General features: G+C 46.3%; 1 protein-coding gene across 1 annotated transcript in view; it reads left to right on the forward strand.

Annotated features, from left to right (window-relative positions):
• Positions 1-20,369, forward strand: part of ANXA2 (annexin A2) — a 41,805-nt gene extending 21,436 nt beyond the window's left edge. The window contains exons 4-13 of the mRNA XM_032481063.1: positions 5,976-6,070; positions 9,192-9,305; positions 12,374-12,464; positions 13,598-13,677; positions 15,177-15,236; positions 16,947-17,040; positions 17,695-17,790; positions 18,189-18,247; positions 18,851-18,973; positions 19,994-20,369. Coding sequence (XP_032336954.1) covers positions 5,976-6,070; positions 9,192-9,305; positions 12,374-12,464; positions 13,598-13,677; positions 15,177-15,236; positions 16,947-17,040; positions 17,695-17,790; positions 18,189-18,247; positions 18,851-18,973; positions 19,994-20,053 — 872 coding nt within the window. The 3' untranslated portion in view covers positions 20,054-20,369. The remainder of the gene's footprint in view (positions 1-5,975; positions 6,071-9,191; positions 9,306-12,373; positions 12,465-13,597; positions 13,678-15,176; positions 15,237-16,946; positions 17,041-17,694; positions 17,791-18,188; positions 18,248-18,850; positions 18,974-19,993) is intronic.
• The last annotated feature ends 242 nt before the right edge of the window (positions 20,370-20,611 follow it).

Raw genomic sequence — 20,611 nt, forward strand, 5'->3', positions numbered from 1 at the left:
CCGAGGCATGGGGAGGTTCCCAGCGTTCCCCAGATCATACAGTTCTGAGTCCCACAAAGTTTGCAGAACACAGCTGTCATTGTCCCTTATCCACATGCCTCCCTTTTGCATCTGCCGCTCACCTGGACATCCAGCTCCTTGTGAGACCCTTGCAGGCAGAATGCTCACTTCTGAGTGACCCAGAGGTGTGACTCCCAGGGCAGGACTTCTAGGCCAGGCAGCACCATGGCAGACGGTGGGAAGGGTACTTTGGGGCAGCAGGGCATGCCTGTGCTTCTCTGTGCCTGCCATCGCTCTTGTTGGCATATCAGGCTTGTTGGGAGGGACTGTCCCCCCCCCCCCACTAAGTTATGAAAGGCTGTTTCCAGAAGACAGCTCTTTCTGCTGAAAAAACCTCAGGTAGGTTATTTCTTCAGTGGCCATTCATTGTTACCGGGTGTTGAATCACTGCCCACAGATTGTTAAATGTGTGTGCGTTCGGACATGCTGGATAGTTAAGTCCAGTTGTGTAGACATGCATACATATTACTGACCCAAATCCTTTTTAGCAACTGGTTAGAGGAGTGTGGTATAAAGAAATAGCAAATTGTGATTTCAAAAAGGTACAAACATGACTCATACAGATACAGGGTAAACACGTATCAAACGTTTATTTGACTCATTGAGATCAAGCTGGTTCAAAGGGAGCTTTGAAGACGGGGTGTTTATGGGCAGTGAGAAAAGTATGTTGGCAGAAGGTTGCTGGGCTGGATCCAAGGCCTTAATGTCCTTCAGGGCACTAAAGCCATAACCTTTGGGGTTATCCTTCCACCTGGACCCAAATCTACAAGATAACACGTAACCCCACAGAGCCCGTGAGGGGCAAGCTGAGTGAGGGCGTGTCCTGCAGAAACAGTGACGGTGGGCCTGTGGCCACACTGGGAGGACAGGCTCTTTTCCTTTTGCCTGATTTTCAAGTTTGGGGTAATGTTCTGCAATGGGAGGCAGACGAGCCCAGTGCAGTAAGCCTGGTTTGCATCCCAGCTCTGCAGGTGACTCGCTTTTGTGACCTTGGGTGAGTCCCTGCCTTCCACAAGCATTGGCCTCCTCCTCCGTACGGTGGGGGTGACAGTGACACCCACCACACACAGATGTGGCAAAGATGGCATGAGAGGTTTGTATAAAGCACCTTGTAAAATGCCTGGCACATAGTAGGTATGCAGGGAATTGTTGGTGCTATTATAATAAAATAAAACCCATGAGTCTGTGGCCTCCTCTCCCTGTGACCTGCCTCCTTTGACCTTGTCTTAAAGAGGATTTCTGAGGGTTGATACTGATATGCCCAGTAATCTTAGCCATGGCTTTTCCTATGATCTAGATAAGGAGCAGATCTGGGCAGTTTTCCTTTATTTTCTAACCAGTCAGCCCTGCCCTGAGGGCCTCCTGAGTCCTTTATCAAACAAAATGAGATCTGTTTTCTCTGTGCAGTCAGTGTGTCTTGGCAGATGTGAGTCAGCATCCTGTTCAGAATGGCCTCTTGGTTCCTTGCCATGGACAATAAGGATGCACATTTTCCGTGGAATGCCAGATGTGGTGCTGACTTGGGGCTTCTACCCGCAGAGGAAACTCCAGGAGGCTGACTCTGTGGGTTTGGATTCAACCATTATTTTAGACTGCAAGTCTTTATTTTAAAAATATGGCTGATGGTTTAAGGGACCCTCGATTCCGAGTTTTCTGCTTGAGCCCTGCAGTCAGCCGTGTTTTCCTTTGGCGTCCCTTGCCAGAGCCGTTGCTTCAGGTGACCGGCACTGAGAACAGGGGCTGGGTTTTCCGATGCCCTAGCTTCCAGTGTGGGAAACGTTTTTGTAGTTAGCTGATATGATTAGCCATTTTCATTCAAGGAGTAAATGCTTAAAACCTTTATTATGCTATTTCCCATCAGGAGCCAAATAAATTGGTGTCTTAATTCCTCACCAGTCTTGAAAATCTGAACTTCTATTAGTTCTGAAAGATATTTTAAAAAATCTGCGTGGCTCACAGAATTTATCGCGTTCTCCCCCACATTCTGTGGGCTCCCCCACCCGCATCTCCCAATTCCCAGTGTGAGCCTTGGCTTAGATCACTTTGTAGCCATCCATATCAAGCACAAGGGGAATGGGATGGGGAACGAAGCATTATTCAGGTTTGCTGTTTTTCTCTTTATGCTTCTGCTCCACCCATATGGTTTCTTTTCGCCCCGAGGCTCTTCCCCTTGGCAGACGCTTCCCTTGGCACGGCCCTGAGAGATGGGAAGGTATCAAACCAGAGAGGCCCAGCCTTGTCTGCTGGGCGTCTGCATCCACGTTACGTTTATTCCATGGAAAGCCTTCCGGTGCCCTGGCACTCGTGGTGCATGTGTGGACAAGTGATTGTGCTGACGTCGCTGGCTGAGCGTTCAGTCCTCATCCTTCAGAGCAGGGAGTAACCAGCTGACCCTCGCAGCTTCAACCCTCACTGAACTGTTTTCCGCAGGAATAAACTGTCTCACCAATTATGATCGCAGGTCGAGAGGAAGCAGCAGTGGTCTAAAGATAAGATGGTTAAATCCCACTGGCAGCTGTGTGCGTTCTGGTGTTTGACACAGGACGTGCCTTAAGAGGCTTGGACTAGGCAGCTGATCCTGAGCTCCGGGATTTTTCTCTCTTTCTGGTTCAATTTGAAACTTGCAGACAGTGGTATGGGAGAAATAGCTGATGTAGCTGAGGTTCTCCGACGGGGGAGGGGGCTTCCCCTGGCAGAAATAACCTCCACTTAATTTCTTGGTAGTTTCTGGCAGTAGCATTTGTGTAATGCAGTCAATCCTTCACTGGTAAGGGGTCCCAGCATGCTGGATGCTACAACACAGCAGGCTGTTTGCTTGGTAAATAATTTAGGTAAAATACACTTAGATCCCTTCAGGTGATAGTTGTCGCTGCCTCTTAGGTGAGATTCAGGTTAACCACCTGGCCTCTTTATGGGGATTTCCAATAATTGGATTGAATTCCAACTCTGTTGGCTGGACGCTTAGCTGCTATGAACAGAAAGGTTTATTGTCTGATTGCTAAGAGTTGTTTCATTGACTCAGAGCATGGGACTGCACTGAAGTTTGTGGAGCGAGCTCTTTTCAGGTGTTATTTCTTAGCTGGATTGCTTGAACAAAGGAAAGCGTTTCTTCTCCTAAAACTGTAGTTGACCTTGCACCCCAAAGAAGCAGTTGGTAGAAGCAACTTAACAGTCTTAGGCACACGCAGATTTCCAGCGACGTTTCCAGTCCCCACCCATGCCTACCCATCTCTATCGGTGATTCTCAAAGAATCACCAGGAAGCTGGTTGAAATATTACTTCCCAGGTCCAAAGGCCACGAGAGTCTTTCATTAGATCTCAGTGGGGCCCAGGGGGCTGTGTTTTTAGTAAGTGCTTCATGTGAGTCTCATTCAGGTAGGCCCAGGACCACATGCTGACACAGATATAAACTTTGCATTTGTTTCCAAGGGATAATAATTTTTTTATGGGTCAGTGTTCTTGGCATGCGTTCAGGTTAGCAGCCTCAAAAGTGGTTTCAGGAAATATTCAAGTTGAGGTTAGAGGATACAATTGTATTTTGTTGTTGTTCTCCCGCATTTTCAGATTTGGGAAAGAAAATTAAGTATAAAGAAGTAACACGTTTATAAACAAGTGGTTTTCCTAATTAAAGTTAGAGCCATGGAGTATTTAGAGAGGCAGCGAGCGAGCACGGAGGTGAACACACCTGGGAGGGTAAGCACGCATGCCCACGCACCCAGACACGTTGGCTAAAGTAGCCTTGTAAACCTTAACGAGTCAGTGAATAAATCTCTCCCGCCCGTACCTCTTGGAAGCTAAACAGAAGTTAAAGCTGATTTCATGTGTTAGTGTGTCGTGGAAGCAGAACCGAAGGTCTTTGTTCCAGTCCCTTCCTCATGCGGATGTAGACACTGAGACCCAGGGGGGCGGGTGCTTCCCCAGGTGACAGTGGCAGAGCTGGACCCAGTCTCGGAGCTTCCGCTTCCCCATCTATGAACTGGGAAGAGACATAGGTGCCCCTGCTGGGTTGTTGTGAGGGTTAGGGAAGATGATGTGTGTTGGGACGTCTTGGAAATGGAAGAGAATGATGTAAATACAGTTCCTAGCTACCATGCGTACTGTGTTTGATTCTAACTAAAGTATTTGGAACCATGCTAGGAATCTCGTGTGGTGAAGTCACTAGTTGATTCTGGATCAGTGATTATATGTCATTCATGGTGTACATTAAAAAAACAACCACGCAGTTTAATGCTCATTATGGTGAATTTGGAAACTATAGATAATCAAAAGGAAGAAAGTTTGAAATTATCTATAATCCTACCACTCAGGTGATCACTATTACAGTTTTGATATAAAGACGTCTACATGTTTTCTTATATGTGAGCGTGCGTTTCACAATAATCAGGTTACACTGGGCATACTGTTTTGCAACCTGTTTTTTTAATCAACGGTATATTGTGAACATTTTCCCACGTCGGTTAATACCTTACACCATCATATAAAATGTCCGTATAGTATCCCTTTATATAGTCAAAAACATTTAATCAATCTTTTATTAGACATTTTCCCCTTTATTTTTGATATTATATACAATGCTGAAATAAGCATATTTGAAACAATCTCATTGGGTTTCTGCCTTGATGCTGGCTACTCTGAAAATTGAAGCTAAAGGTATAAATCCTGCAGCTAAGGCAATTATCATACCGGTGTGAATTCACTTCAAAATGAGTATACAAATGCAAAAATAAATGTTATTTATTTTTATACCCAGAAATTCTAACTTTCTGCTTTTTGATCTTTCTAACACACTTGAGAGTTTAGAATCCCTTCTTCGCCAGTCTGCTCTTTGCCTCTGCCTCAGAGAATTACAGATCTGACCTTTCTGTTGCTTTGAAATTCCTGATTTCCTTTAGGCCAGGCTGCTTGCAGTTTGCATGTGACCTTGTCAGCTCAGCCACTCTGCTGTCTCGCCCAAGAATTACCTACCCAGTTATGGCAAAGACTCTGCCTTTTATTAAACAAAGTTCATAATCAGTCAAGAGAGAGACCTTTCACTTTCTGAATTCTTAAAACCGTGCTTTCTTAAGTTAAATGGCATGTTAGGAGTATTTCTGATATAAAATTGGAAACTTCCAGATACCAGAAAGCATTGCTTATCTTTGTAAATACACATGTTCCAATTAAAACAGGCACTAAACTATTTTGGTGGCACTTCAGAACTCCCCATTTAGATTTAATTTAGATTAAAACACTTACTCTTTTTAATAAAGTTATAAAATTGATTATTAAAATTGCCTATTGAAGATTAAAAGCAGTGGAACGTTTATTTTCCTTACAAAACAATTTAGTCTTCAATAAGTATGATTGTATTAATCAATTATGCTATTAAAATACGACTGCCATATTAAATCTGGCTCATTTGTCATGACAGTTTCTATAATTATAGAAATTATACCTAGCTGCTCATATAGTCATAATCCTGCAATAAATATAAATAATTGTCTCTATTAATTCAGGTTGCAGTTACTGTCTATTAAATCCTCAGTTAAATGGCAATTTAGGGACCTTCATTTAAAATCTTCCTAAATCTTTGTTGTTCCATCTGACTGCCAAGGCCCCACAAATGCACCTCCTACTGTTGATGCCAGAAACCAATTTATGAATAAAATAGTTTTTGTTGGTTTGTTTGGTTAATATAGATATTTAAAAGGTCTATATAGGCTGGAGGTTTGAGGCTTTCAGGAAACAAACAAACAAAGAGGGCATGCATGTTGGGTGGAGGGTGCTGACAGAGAACACATCTCGATGTCTTGGTATTTCAGTTTAGGGAACAGTACATACGTTTCAGGTTGAAAAAAAAGCTTAAAACCTCCTATGTGAACCCAAAGGACCAGAGCATGTGGGTGAGTAACTGTTCACAACTTGTGTCTCCGCAGGTGTGGATGAGGTCACCATCGTCAACATTTTGACCAACCGCAGCAATGAACAGAGACAGGACATTGCCTTCGCCTACCAGAGAAGGACCAAAAAGGTACAGCAGGTTCAGGGGGGAGGGCACTCCTTGTTGAATTTCAGTTCCTCTGCCGTTGCTTTTTTTTTCACGATTTCTGGCTCTTACCAGCAAGAAGCTTCTGGAACCCAAGGTCTCCCCCTTACATCCTTGTAAGAGTCACAGCTCACACCTACTTGGAGCTCGTCCATAAAGACCACACTCTCTTCCAACCCAGAGTGTGTGGAGGGAGCAGCTCTGGGTGAAGGAAGAAAGGAACAGGAAAGACAACGACAGGTGTCATTTACTCAGTGCTTACTTTGTGCCGGGCACGCTGTTCTCTGCGTGTTACCACTCATTTCATCTTGATGACTTCTGCTTGCTCTTGTGTTTAATTTAATCTTGGGACACTAGCTTCCACTGAGAATTGATCCTGGCATGTTCCTGTCATTCTTAAAAAAAATACGCTTGAATTCTTAAGAGCTTTGCAGCCGACGGGCTTGGTTAGTAGTTCATTTGGCTCCCCGGCTATCTTCAGCGCGCCACGCTCCCACCTTTAATGGCTCTTTGAGTGCTTTTCCCCTTGCTTGTCCACTCGTGGCTAAGGAGCAGCCCAGCACTGGTTCATCCTTTATTGTGTCACAGTGTTAGGGAATTTTATTTTTAAGAACAAGCGGCTTTATTTTTAACTTGCTATTAAAAGCTTTTGATTTATTCTTGGACTGTGCAGTGAGCGTGGCTTCCTGCAGCTCCCGTTTGACTTACGGCTTTCACTTGTAGTCAGTGGAGGTGAGCTGGAAGGATTCTAGATAAGGCGTTTCTGCTCGTGGGGTTGACACAACCACCAGGGTTCCGGGAGTTGCAGGTCAAGGCCTCCTGTAGCTCCCTCCCCCACCTCTCAGAATAGTTGCAAAAGACACAAGTGGGAAAGCATCTGGCTTCTTGCATCTCATGGGCATTAACATTCTTCTTCCAGCTAGACTCATATCAATCGGCAGTAGTGAGGCATGGAGGGGAGTGTTTTATTTCTCCCAGTTTCCCAAAGGGATCTGTGCGTGGGCAGACAGCTGAGTTCCAGGGGGAGCAGAAGGCCCACCTCTTTGGACAGTGTGCCCATAATTGCTCCTTCAGCTGTCCCATACAGAGCGTGGTCTTGGAACATACTTGGGTGTAGACACAAGTGTACCCAGAAACAGAGAAGCCCAGATCTTGATTGCACGTGAGATAGATGGAGCTCAGAGCTCTCACATACCCTGCTGGAGGGCAGATACTGCCACATCTTGATGGGTTTGGTGGCCTCACAGCTCTGCTGTGGGCTGGCTGGGGACCACTCACTGCCCACCTGACTCTTGATGTGGCTAAGGAGAATGACCATATTTAACAAAAAGATACAGAAACTGCTTGAGATCCTTTCTGAAGGAAATCTTGAAAGCAGAACCTTATTGTTTCCAACGAGTTGTTTGCATAATGAAGGAGAGAGCCCGTCCTGGAGAGTACTTTAACACTAGGGACCAGGGCTTACCACAAGATGAGGGCTTGAACCGCTTGGGCACAGCTAGGAGAGGTGGGGAGGAGCTGGGAGAGAGGATGGGTTTTACATTTCTTTCTTGTTCGAGCAGATGCCAGATGCCAGGTTTCTCATACAGAAGGAAACATCCTCTGTATGTTTTATTTATCAAACATTTCGGGGCAGGGGGCAGGTGTAGCTCACTGGTAGAGGGTGTGCTTAGTGTGCACAGGGTCCTGGGTTCAATCCCCAGTACCCCCATTAAAAAAAATAATAAACCTAATTACCCCCCCCCCAAAAAGTTAAAAAACTTCTGGACTTTTTGCTAAGTGTAAAACCCTGTGCTTGACATGAGAAGCAGGAAGTTGAACGCCCATGGGGAGTTTATTATAGAAGCGGGAGAAGTCGGTAGGTGCCCAGGTGCTATTTGAGGAGGTGAGCAAAGAATGGGCAGAGGGCAGTGTCATGGGGAGGCCGAGTTTGGACTTACCTAACCTCAGAGTTCCACGTTGGGAAATTGGTGCTATAATTGGAAGGCGCTGCTTTTAGAGCCCCCTCCAAAGTGCTGTGTGTTCCTCAGACACCGGGAAGCAGGCGAAAGTAGGTGATGAGAGGGTTGGGCCAGCTGATTTCTGAGATCTATCTCAGTCCTCAACATTTCTGAATGACTGGAGGGGATCGTCCTCCCTGCAGAAGGCTGCACATCACCTCTGAGAGCCCGCGAGTACCTCTCGGGGCTAAACATCACAGATGGCACTAGTGCTGCTGGAAAGCAGGAGAGAAGAGGGAAGAAATAAAAAGAAAAAATGATTTCAACAGGAGGGTTTAGTCATTGCTCAGTGCCCATGATTTGTAGGAAATGTAATCTCCGACGAGGCGTCTGTGAAAGCCGCATTGAGTTGGGATATTTGTCTGCGTACCTGGGTGCGGACTCAGGCCTCTGACTTAAAATCTGTCTGTGGATTTGAATGGTGACCCTGGGAACCCTTAAGAAATAATTTGCAGCGGGGAAGTCAAGGGGTGAATGGGGGATTAGTCCCATTACAATTTGGTATGGAAAACAGATGTTCTGTCCGGCTTAGGTGAAGCGTTTTGCATAAGAAAGCTTCAGGAACCCACTTCCAGCCATGCAGGGGGGTCCTCTGGTTCCCTCTGGAGACTTTGAGGAACTGCCCCTCGCACAGCTGCACAAAGTCTTTTAGAATATCAGCAGGTCACAGGCACTCTGCTTCCCTGGAAGCTCCCCACCCTAAGCACCTCCTTCTTAGCGGGGGCCTTGACCGCACAAAGTGCCCTGCCTTCCCAAGGCTGTTACCACGGGCAAGTGTAAGTGTACTGCAAAGTGCACTCACCCACAGCCCTCTGAGGCACTGCATACTTATGCTCCAGGTTTCTTCTAACGACTGGGGGAGAAGGCAAAATCAACTTGGGTTTTAAGGGATTTTGTCCGAGCGAGGTCTGATCTCTCAGTTTCTGACGTTTGTGTCTGCGGAAGGGAGTGCAGGTGAGGGATCCTGTGACCCAAGACCCCAGAGGGGTCAAAGAGCCACAACCCGAATTACAAACGCATCCCTCTACTTTTGTCTTGCTCACCAGTTTTAAAGGGATTATTGGTTATCAGCCACGTTTTCCATGTTCTTGCCTGTTTTTCTGAAGGAGCTTGCATCGGCGCTGAAGTCAGCCTTGTCCGGCCACCTGGAGACAGTGATTTTGGGCCTATTGAAAACACCTGCTCAGTATGACGCTTCCGAGCTAAAAGCCTCCATGAAGGTAAACACATGTGGGATGCAATCTCTGTCAAATCTGTCATTAATATTTGTGAATTACAGCTTTCTGAGTGTAATTAGGTGATTTTCAGTTTTGTTGAATTCTCATTTAGAACTTTTTTTTTTTTTGAATGAACTGAAGCTATAAGTCTCAGGATTTGTACCAAAAATATTTCAATTACTTTTTTTAAGACTGTAAAGAAATTTCATGATGCAGAGAAGTCAGTTACCAGCTGCTACTGCTTGGCACCTGGGCAATTGGAATACCATTTGGAAAAACGACTTCCTTGATTACACTTCCTCCTTAAAAAAGATGTGTTATGATATTAAGGCAAAAGTAAAACTCATAGCTTTTGTTAGGTGAAGCGTAACAAAATTCTTCCAGTGCTCTTTTGGGTGTTTCTTCTTCTGACCTTCTTAAGTCCCCTTGTGCAACTGATATTCGGTGAAAATCTGAACATCGCAGTGCATATAAAGGGTGATTTCAGATCGTGAGTGGTACCTGGGTTCAGTTCACAGTATCACAGCACATACTATCTTTTTTTCCTTTTGCAAAGTTATTTTGAACATGGATTTTTAGGTTAAATTAAATAGTAAAAATTCCACGTTGGAAATTGCCCTGAATTTTATGAATACCTAAAACATCAAGTATTATATGAATGTAATAGATCCATAATAAATGCACGTTGCAGCAAAGCATAGAAGAACCCTTTTCATAGTGTGCCAGTGAGTTTGAATAATCTGACACTGCCCTCTGCTGGTAAAACTGGGTAAAACTTCAGCATAGAGGGGAAAGCTGTTTTTTTATTATGAGCTGGAGTGTGTTTTCTGTGATGCCGCCATTTCTGAATTATGAAAAGACCAAGCTGTAAGCCTGTCACCAGAGCTAATGTCACAGTTCAGTTGTCATCCCTTCCCCCACATAGCATCTCAGGAGTCAGGCAGCTTCCCACCAGGCATTTCCAGGGCCCGGAAGTTGATAGCTGAGGGCTGCTGAAAGATTTGCTCTGAAATCTCTTCCTTCAGTCTTCAGCTTAGCCCAAGCTCTGCTCAGTTTATTTGAGCAGACTTGCTCTGAGTTTCCTAACTAGGCTGTATTGCAGGGAGGTATAATTAAGAATGATAAAATGTCTACAACACTTAATGATCCTGCTTGATAAAAAGAACCCTGAAAACAGTCTTGGGACCTCTGGAGCTCTGGATGCACCGGTCTCTCCCAGGTTTCTTCTGACCATCATCACTTCAGATCAGTTTATCTGATTTTCGCCAAGAATCCATTTAATTGTGATTTGTGCAATTTTACTCGTATCTTTTACTAGGTCTTAGTGACTTGAAACGGACCTGTTTGAGCTGTCCATCGCCACTGTAATCTATGTACTTGGGCCCAATGAAAGGTGCTTTGCTAAAGCTTTGACCTTGTGCCAGCTCTTCCATTAGCTGTCGCAGCTGAGTACCCTTCTGAAATCCATAAAGCTTGGAGTGACATTAACTGAACTATGCTTTAAAAAACAAAATCTGTTTTGACTTCTGGCAATACCAGTGGCACTATCTGCCATATGTTGCAGTAGATGTTGCCCTTGTGATCGGGATTGTGGACAGTCTGGAACGCTTGAGCCAAGTTTGAAATTGCCAAGGTCACCTTTAAATATAGAGGAAAAACACTGTGAGAATTCTCCAGTATGAACACTGGTATGTCAGTGATGGAAGAAAACAAATCTTACACCGCTAATACCTATTTTAAATTCCAGCTACCTCAGGATATAGCATTTCTTCCAATGCATGAGTTACCTTTAGACTGTATTTCTGTCATCCTTGAGATGGGAAAACTAGCCCCTAAAATATGTGAAGACGCTTGGTCGTCAATCTATTTGTATCGGACCTTTTGCTAAGAAGAAAAGAGATTTTGGCTTTGCTAGCACGCCTAAAAATCATGATTAAAAACTGGGAGAAGAGGCTTTGGCTCATAGATTAGATGAAGAATAAAATTCAAAATTAACCATTAACCTGAGGCTTAACTTACATTATACAAACCGCTTTTTTAGGGGCATATAAACTCTAATAAGTTTAATTAATAGCTGACACACTTTTCATGTGAATAAGTAAGTTTCTTATTGTATTAACACCTTATAATTGATTTACATTTTAGACAGTTGTAATTCTACTTAGTTCAAAGTGGTATTTCCATATTCGGGAAGACAAGTATTAGAGAATCCTGATTATTAAATCTTGACTTTGATCATGAGGCCAGCTTTGAAATGCATGTTTCATTGAGTCCTTTCAAGCTATCTGGCACGGCAGCTCCAAAGTGTATATATTAAATTTGAATACATCACCCATCAAATTCTTACTCCTTAATAAACTGTTGGTGTCTAGGTTTATTTGCCACTTCATTATTTCCTTTTGCTTCCCCAAAATGCCTGAAGAGTGCATAGTAATCAAGCAAAAATGGAAGTACAAGAATGAAAATTTTAACATTAACCCAATTTTACATTTCAAAGAGGTAAAGCTAAAAATTTTATCTTATCTATACCTTTCCCTCAGAAAAAGCTTACCCCAGTCTAATGATGCTGGCTGCAGATGACAGCCTAAAATCTCTATATTCCTTTATTTTAAATTACTGAGCAGAATTGTTTAACAAAGAACATTGTTTATCATCTATTAAAGTAATGGTTGATTATTAGAGAAGTTGAAAAATAAAGAAACATAGGAAGAAGATACAGTTATTCATTTTATAAACCCATTACCAGAAGGCAACTGCTTTGAACATTTTGGTGTATTCCATTGCTGTCTCTTCCCATTTCACTATTTCTATATAGTGGAAAAAAGATTTTTTAATATAGTTGAGCTAACAAAACACATCAGTTAAACCATCTTACATTCCGGTGAAGTGTTTCCTAAAGGAACGGAATACACCTTTACCTTGTGCTGAGGAATGCAGTCCGATCCCTCAGGAGGAATGAAGGAAGGAGCGCTACAGAGCCAAACCGTGTGTGCAGTTTACCCGATTGAGGCAGAGAAGTGAGCTAGTGGCCAGGGCTGTCCCTGCTGACATCTGTGCTGCCTGGTTCGCAGGGGCTGGGGACTGATGAGGACTCCCTCATTGAGATCATCTGCTCCAGGACCAACCAGGAGCTGCAGGAAATCAACAGAGTCTACAAGGAAAGTGAGTAGCCCGGCTTCTGTGATGTGCCCTCTCAGCCTAGTTTCCATGACACCCCCCCCCCATCCTGGCTCCCTCGGCTGGTGTTCAGGATGGGGTGCCTGGATCACAGAGGCAGAAATGCTATCTGGACCATCCAGGGGTTTGCAGGGGCCAGGTCCCTCTCCTCCATCTCCTGACAGCCTGGGATTTGATGATTACATTCCACTGGAACTAACAGAAAGGATTGACAGGAGGAAAAGTACAGAAAATTCCTTTTTAAAAAAAAAAAAAGATCTGATGGGGAGAAGTAGAAAGGTGTCCTACAAGATACAAACTACTATATATAAAATAGATAAACAACAAGGTCCTACAGTACAGCACAGGGAACTATATTCAATATCTTGTAGTAACCTATAATGAAAAAGAATCTGAAAAGGAACATTTATATGTAAAACTGAATCACTCTGCTGTACACCTGGAACTAACACAACACTGTAAATCAACTAAACTTCAATTAAAAATAAAAAGAAAGTATCCTACAAGGATTTCACATGCTGGGTGCTGTCCACTTTCTGCCCAGGAGATCCCCAACTCTCCAGTGTGGGTCACTGTTGCAAGAGGCATGTGGACCTCTGTGCGCTGAGCAGTGTTGGGGGAGTAAATGATGCAGCTTACGTGTGCACATGTTACTACATTTCCGTATAGGTGCGATTTTGAATAATAAAGCACCAATTCATTCAAAAGTACTCTCTAATTCTTACTAGTTTTTGCCATTGTGCGTTTTCTCAATCAGTAGATTATAAAGCACAATTGTGTGTATGTGGTTAGTCCTCCAAATTTTTTGATGTTCCACCTAAGTATTTAGAGTTAAGAAGTTTGGGGGCCAGTGTTGTAGCTACCCAAAAGGTTACTGATCAAAGGTGAGCTTGAGGATCTGTAATCTGGTCCTGCTCTCCGTGTCCCTTGTCAGTGGTAATAACACTGGTTCTCATTTTATGGGGTAAAAATCATTGTAGAAAATCCACCCTCACTTGGGCAGGTATCTCCGTGCTGCCACAGCTGTTCCTGCTTTTAGTGGGCTGGGGGTGAGCGGGATGGGTGGCTGGCTGGCTGCGCAGGCGGGAAGCCTAAAACCAGATGTGTTGTTTTCCAAGTGTACAAGACTGAGCTGGAGAAGGACATCATTTCCGACACATCTGGTGACTTCCGCAAGCTGATGGTTGCCCTCGCCAAGGTGGGTTTCCGGTTTATTTCTCTGTCCTTGCTTCCTCCCGAGGCAAGTTGTGTACCTCATTTTATTCTTGGGAGCGAATTAACTCAGTCCTCTGTGCCTGCATCAGGAAGTCCAGCTGCATTTGTGACAGTGGATTTGCAGTGTCCCTGCCGAGTTGTCATTTTTGTATAATAGGATTTCTTATCCTGCAAAACCGTATGGTCAGGTGGGCTTTGGGGCTGAAGGAGGTGGAGGCGACTCTCAACTCCTGGCCTGGATTTATGTGCCAGCCCTCGTCCCCTGGGACTTGGGGAAGGTCATTTTGCTCTGTCTGTGGTCACAGGGGACCCAGTGGGAAGTGACCCTCTTGTTTCTTTCACCCGCTTTCACTTCTTTTGAGACGGTTTGCCCAGGTGACGGTTTGCATGGAGAGAAGGTCTTTGTTTGTTTGCTAATGTTGATATGTTAATGCAGTGAAAGGCATTTCCTTTCTGTGTCTGAGTTCTGACCAGTGTGCAGTTTAATGCCTGTGAGCCCTGGGGAGGGAAGAGGAATTTTCCCCGGGAACCCTGATGACAGGTGGTTGATTGGCACAGCGTGCCCTGCCCACCCCCATCTCCACTACTGTCACAGCTGCTTTCCGCCCTCCCAGCTCTGTTACCGTCCATGGGCCCTGCACACCGCCATCCACCCACACCGCCATCCACCCATCTTTCTGAAATCCACCTGCACCATTTTACTCCCCTGATCAAAACTCTTTTGTGCTGCATCAAATCCAAACCCTCAGCTGCCTTTCAGAGTCCTCTGTACCCTGGCCCTCCCTAACTTAATCTCCCTCCCTAGGACTCCCTCCTGCTCACCTGGGCTTCAGCTGGGCAGCGCCTCGCTCACCTGTCCCTCCTGCGCGGATGGCTCCCTCCCGCTGCCCCTTACTAGCCTCGTCTGACTCGCCCTTCTCCGTTCACCTCAGCTGTAGCCTGCTGTCCCTAGACTCCGCTGACGCTTCTTCCTGACAGATTTCTCCCTTTTGCATTTCACGTCTACTTAGAGCTGTAGACACTGTGTTGTTTTACCATTTATCCCATGCTTATTTCTCCATCTGGACTGGAAGCTCTCCGAGAGAAGGAACTTAAATATCATTACCTTTCTTTGAGGGGGAAGGGGGTGGATTCTGTAAGGTGCTTAGCCCAGGACTGGGTACCAAAGAGGATACAGCCCCCCACTCACTGCCTCAATTACTGTACCAGTAAGTGAAGAAAAGTTTTAAGTGGGTGTTTATTCAGTAAATTAAATAATGACTTATGTGAGTTGGGAGAAAATAACATTTTTCAATTTTAGGATATACATTTTTATTTTTATTTTTTTTTGGTGGGAGGAGGTGATTAGATATTTACTTATATTTATATTTTAATGGAGGTACTGGGGATTGAACCCAGGACCTCATGCATGCTAAGCATGTGCTCTACCACTGAGCTGTTACCATCCCTCATTTAATGTTCTTTTTTTTCCCCTCTCTTTAGGGTAGAAGAGCAGAAGATGGCTCTGTCATTGATTATGAGCTGATTGACCAAGATGCCCGGGTAAGTGCCGAGCTTCTTGGTTTGAGTTTTTGTTTCCTAGTCTCTGGTTAGTCTGTAGAGTCATTATCTAGCCTGCGTAACAAGTTACCCCCAAATTCAGTGGCTTTTAAAACAGCAAACATTCATTATCTCAGTTTGTGTGGGTCAGGCACTGGGAGGTGGCTTAGCTGAGTGGCTCTGGCTCAGGGCTTCTCATGAGGTTGGAGACAGAACGTGGACCAGGGCTGCAGCGTCCGAGGGCGTGAAGGCATCAGGGGGACCTACTTCCAGGGTCACCCACCCATGTGACCGTTGGCAGGAGGCCTTCGTCTCTCCACATGGGCCTCCCTAAGGGGTTGCTTGAGTGTCCTCACAACCTGGCAGCGGGGTCCCCAGAGTGAGGGATCCAAGCGAGAAATCAGGGAGGAAGCCAAGTGCCCTTGGTGACCTGGTCTGCAGAGTCGCACACCGCCCTTTGTATCACGCTCTGTTCCTTGGCGGTGAGTGGCAGTCAGTGTCTAGCCTGCAGCCAGTGGAGTCGGGGAGTAGGCTCCACCTTGGAAGGGAGGATGTCAGAGAATTTGTTGGCTTCGCGTTCACTTTCTGGGAGCAATAGTTACTACAAGGTACTCCTTTCTGACACTGGTATTCAGCACGGCATCGATGCCCACGTCACACGGGCTCATTCAGGCTTTGCTTGTGCGGAAGGACCAGTTTCTGCAGGACGTGTTAGAGCTGTGCACGCCGGTGTGCATTTGCTACAAACGAACACTAGCAGAGGAAACCACACAGAAAAGTGGCAGAAGATGCTGGAGGCACAGCCAGGGACAGGAAGGCTTTCTGCCTGCCCTTCGTGGTGAGGGAGGAGGGGAGGGAGGCAGAGGCCCCTCCTTCTTTTCCAGCTGAACAGAACTTCCACTGGTTCTGGTCCCCTAGTCACTGAGAACTGCTTGTGAAGCTGATGCACAGTCGCTGTGAACTACACGCCTTTCATGGAAGGTCACAGCCCTCTCAGAGTGTTTCATAAGAGCTGCAGAACAAAATTAATTTTAATTCATTTTGGTTTTAAAATTCAATACATTCCACACAGCACTTTCAGCAAGAGTTAGAAAAGGGTTTTCAATCAAGTAATGGAAGTTGGGCTTTGCAGCTCCCAGAGAGTAGACAGTTACTCAGTGAGTGTCAACTCTTGCTTAAGCCCTTCTCCCTCCTTCCCTGCCAGACTTAGCATTACTCGTAGCCCCTAAATTTTCTAGGAACTGAGAAATGAGGTTGGGCCAGCTTGTTTTCCGGCTCCATCATTGCCTGAGTCTCTAAGAAGCTTGGGGCTGGGTCCCTGACCTGTAGCGGTCTTCAGTAGCCGACCATTAGCTCATCTGCTATTGGTAGTGCCCAGTGGAGGGGGGGCTGGGTGTGCTGCTGAACACTGGCTTGTCCTTCTGTGTGTGATCAGAGGCTCTTGGTCCTTCCTTCTGGGTTCAGGAGGGAGATTTGTTCAGCACCAACCTCACGAACAATCTAGTCTCATGCTGTATGTCTGCGCCTAGGGAAGCCTGCTCTTAATTAAGACTTTTGACCTAAATAGCACATTTTTTCCCATGTCTGCAGCTCAGTCATCCTTTCTCACTTGGCATATTGAATGTGTAGGGTTTTGGGTGTTTTGCAGGATGTGTTTTTAATGACCTTGCTCTGGACTGTGTCGTTAACTTTCCTGGTCGGTTGTGCTCGTAGGATCTCTATGATGCTGGAGTGAAGAGGAAAGGAACTGATGTTCCCAAGTGGATCAGCATCATGACCGAGCGGAGCGTGTGCCACCTCCAGAAAGGTGGGGTCTGTGTCCAGGAGGTCCTGGGACCCCGGGGCCAGAATGGACGCCCTCTGGGTGGCCAGCTGGGTGTCCGTGCTGGGGCTCGGGTCTGCCAGACCACCCTTCCCTGTCCACTTTGTACCGTGTAACCTCACCCATCTTCCCTCAGCAAATCCATTCATCCCTCTCTTCTATTTTGGATATTTTCTTTTGCCTAAGTATTTTCCACATTTGGTGCTTTGGTGGGCTGCCCCGTCTTGTCAGGACCATTTTCTCTTGCCATCATATTTGTGGAAGTAACGGACTTGCTGCGTGCTACGTACTGTTTCTTGTGGCCCAGATAAAAATGGGTTCCACTCTGGAGAGATGAAGATGGTCACAATATGTGGCCTGGGCAGTGCCGTTCGGGACAGGTCCAGGGTGTGGCCATCCCAGGGCAACCAGTGCAGTGTCCACTCTGGTCCACATGGTGTTCCCTAACCATCTAGGATGCTATGATCAGCCTCATTTTTTTTCTTTTTCTTTTCCTTTTTCTCTTTCTTTTTCTTTTTTTTCTTTTTCTTCTTTTTCTTTTTCTTCTTTTTGTTTCCTTTTTTTTGTGATACATAACCCTGGGGGCGATAGCTCTGATCTGTGGCTCTGCTATAATAACGATCTGTTGCTTTCCTTCAGTGTTTGAAAGGTACAAGAGCTACAGCCCCTACGACATGCTGGAGAGCATCAAGAAGGAGGTGAAGGGAGACCTGGAGAACGCCTTCCTGAACCTGGGTGAGCGGGTGGGGCCCCGCCCGTAGTGGGCGTCGGCCTCCAGGAAACTGCGCAGAAGGGGAAGTAATGCCTGGCCTGCCTGTTAATTCAGGCGTCTTTGGGAGGTGTGGCTTCTGCACAATTTAAGATATGGGACTGAAGAAGGGCTTGCCCAGGAGGAACGAGAGAACAAGAGGAAGGGCTCTCTCCTCCACTGGGGGAGCTCACTATCCATTTGGGTTTCTGTGGCCCTCGGAGTCCCCTGGTTTAAAACCACTGAGTGTTTCAGAGGATCCCTGGTTTTCCCTCCTCGTCTCCCGCTCTGCAGCCCATCCCCGTAACAGCAGGTTGTGCCCCTGGTCAGGGCTTCGCTCCCCACGGGTGGAGCGGGGCTGCTCACCCTGCGCTTCTCTCCACAGTCCAGTGCATTCAGAACAAGCCCCTGTATTTTGCTGACCGGCTGTACGACTCCATGAAGGTAAGGCCAGCCGGCCCAGGCGGTCTGTGCTCCCACACCAGGGTTTTCTTTTGTGCCGCAAGTCGAGTCTCCTGGACCAGCCGATGGAGGAGGGGCCCCCTGTCCAGCTGCAGGAGTGCACTAGTCAGTTGTGAGAAGACCACAAACCTGTCTTCTGCTTTTCCCAGCTGCTCACACATGTGTCTTTGGGAGGTAGAAAACAAAGTGCCGGGGAGAGAGAAGATGCCAGGTGGTAATCCGGTCAGACTCCTGCTCCTGTTCCTCAGTGTTTCCCTCCTATTACCCCAGAGTCAGAACAAGCAAGGAAGAGAGAGATTAGAAAGTGAACTCACACACTTCCTGAACTGAGCCTTGCAGTTGGCGCTCAGTCCACGTGGACTGAATGCACAGTGTGGGGGTTCGTGCTGATTTCATGCTGGTGTGTTTGGAAGTCCAGGATGCTCATTGTTCTTGTGGGAGCAGTTTCACTGTTACCTTTGCAGTCTCCTAGAGGGCAGCACCGAGAAACAGATCAGTTCCACGTGCGAGAGAACTCACCAGACCCTTCTAATGATGACCGTTGTCAGTGCCAAGTGTAACTTGGAGCATGGATTTGATTTTCAGGGCAAGGGCACTCGCGATAAGGTCCTGATTAGAATCATGGTCTCCCGCAGTGAAGTGGACATGCTGAAAATTAGATCTGAATTCAAGAGGAAGTACGGCAAGTCCCTGTATAACTACATCCAGGTAAGCCCCCGGGGGCCTGGCAGTCCGAGGGCCTGGGGTCCCGGGCAGGTGGCCTGTCAGAACACTGGCAAGGGGGTGTTTCCCTGTTCTCTTACTCACTGGGGAGGAGATGCTAGTCCTCAGATACCAGGGATTTATTTTGAAAGTGCCATTTATGATTTGTCCTGAAATCTTACAGATTCGAGCAAATATTTTATATTTCCCACACCTATTCCTGGCACTCGTGACAGTGATCTTCCAAGACTTGCCGACATCCTGAGGAGATTGAGATGAATTAAATTTGCATTTTAGTCTGTTTCCATTTCTTGAAACTCCTCTGTGATAAGCCTGGCAAGACTTCCTCACTCAGAACTCCCATCTCTCCCATCCCTGTATCCTGCCTCCGTTTTGGAGAGATGGGGCATTCGTGTACGAGCAGTGATTGCATTCACACTGGTCCCTCCCACTGTGTAGGGTTCGGACAGGTGTTGCAACCCCACTTTTTTGAAAGATCCTGAAAATTTCAAAGGCATGTCAGTGGTTACCAGGGATGAGTTTAGAGCTGGGTTTGCTGTAACCAGGTTTACTGGAGCGTGTGTTTAAAGTTTAGGGGACCCCTTAGACTCTTAGTAATTGTTTCCTTAACTCATCAGCTTATTCCCGCGTGACTTAAGCATCTGTGAAACAACACAGTGAGGCAGGAAAATACCTTGTGTGTCTTTGCAAGGGGTGAGGGCCAGGGAGGAAGGCAGTGTTCGCGGGACCCACTGCAGGAAGAGCACAGGGCTCTGTCCTCTGGTCATGCACCCTGTTAATGCCCAGTACCCGGTGTTCACTCCACCCTGGGGGCAGTGATCTCCCCGGGGCCGCACTCCCTGAGGGTCCTCCGATGGTCTGGGTGTGTCTGGGCAGGTCCCGCAGGGTCTCCTCTTCATTAGTAGCAGGAGAGCTTCCATTGCAGTGGGCCTGCCTGCCCGTCGCTGCAGAGTTTGGGTCTTTTTCCTGACCCTGAATTTCTTTTTTCTCCTTGGCTATTTGTAGCAAGACACCAAGGGCGACTACCAGAAAGCGCTGCTGTACCTGTGCGGTGGGGATGACTGAAGCCCGTGATGGCCCGCGCACCCGGGAGGGACGCTCCCATGCTCCCCGCTAACAGTTCTACCCAGTCAGCTTGCGACTAACAGCCCCCTCGTGCCCACCCCTGGGAGGACGACGTCAGCGTTGCCCGCCCGCCCTCCCCAGCCTGATTTTAGTTGCCTGAGCATTACCTGGCTATCCCATCTAGTCTCTCATTTTAGCCAAAGAAGTGAACATTCCAAGGAGTTGGAAGTGAAATCTATGATGTGAAACACGTTGCTTCTTGTGTACTGTGCCATAAACAGATGAATAAACTGAATTTTTACTTTAGGAACAAGTACTTTGCTGACCTTGCTCTCAATTTAATTGTTTCAGAATCAGACATGCTTCAGGGTTGTACTGTGCGACGGGGGAAAGCTGTCCCCCCCCTCGAGGAGGAAGGCTCTGGAACTGGGCTGTCCCATAAGGTAGCTGCTATCCAGATGTGGCTATTTACATTTAAATTTGCTTAAATAAATAATTAAAAATTCAGTTCCTCAGTCCTGGTATCCACATTTCAGATACTCAGTATCCACGCGTGGT

Source organism: Camelus ferus, chromosome 6 (assembly GCF_009834535.1).
Source record: "Camelus ferus isolate YT-003-E chromosome 6, BCGSAC_Cfer_1.0, whole genome shotgun sequence".
Taxonomy (NCBI): domain Eukaryota; kingdom Metazoa; phylum Chordata; class Mammalia; order Artiodactyla; family Camelidae; genus Camelus; species Camelus ferus.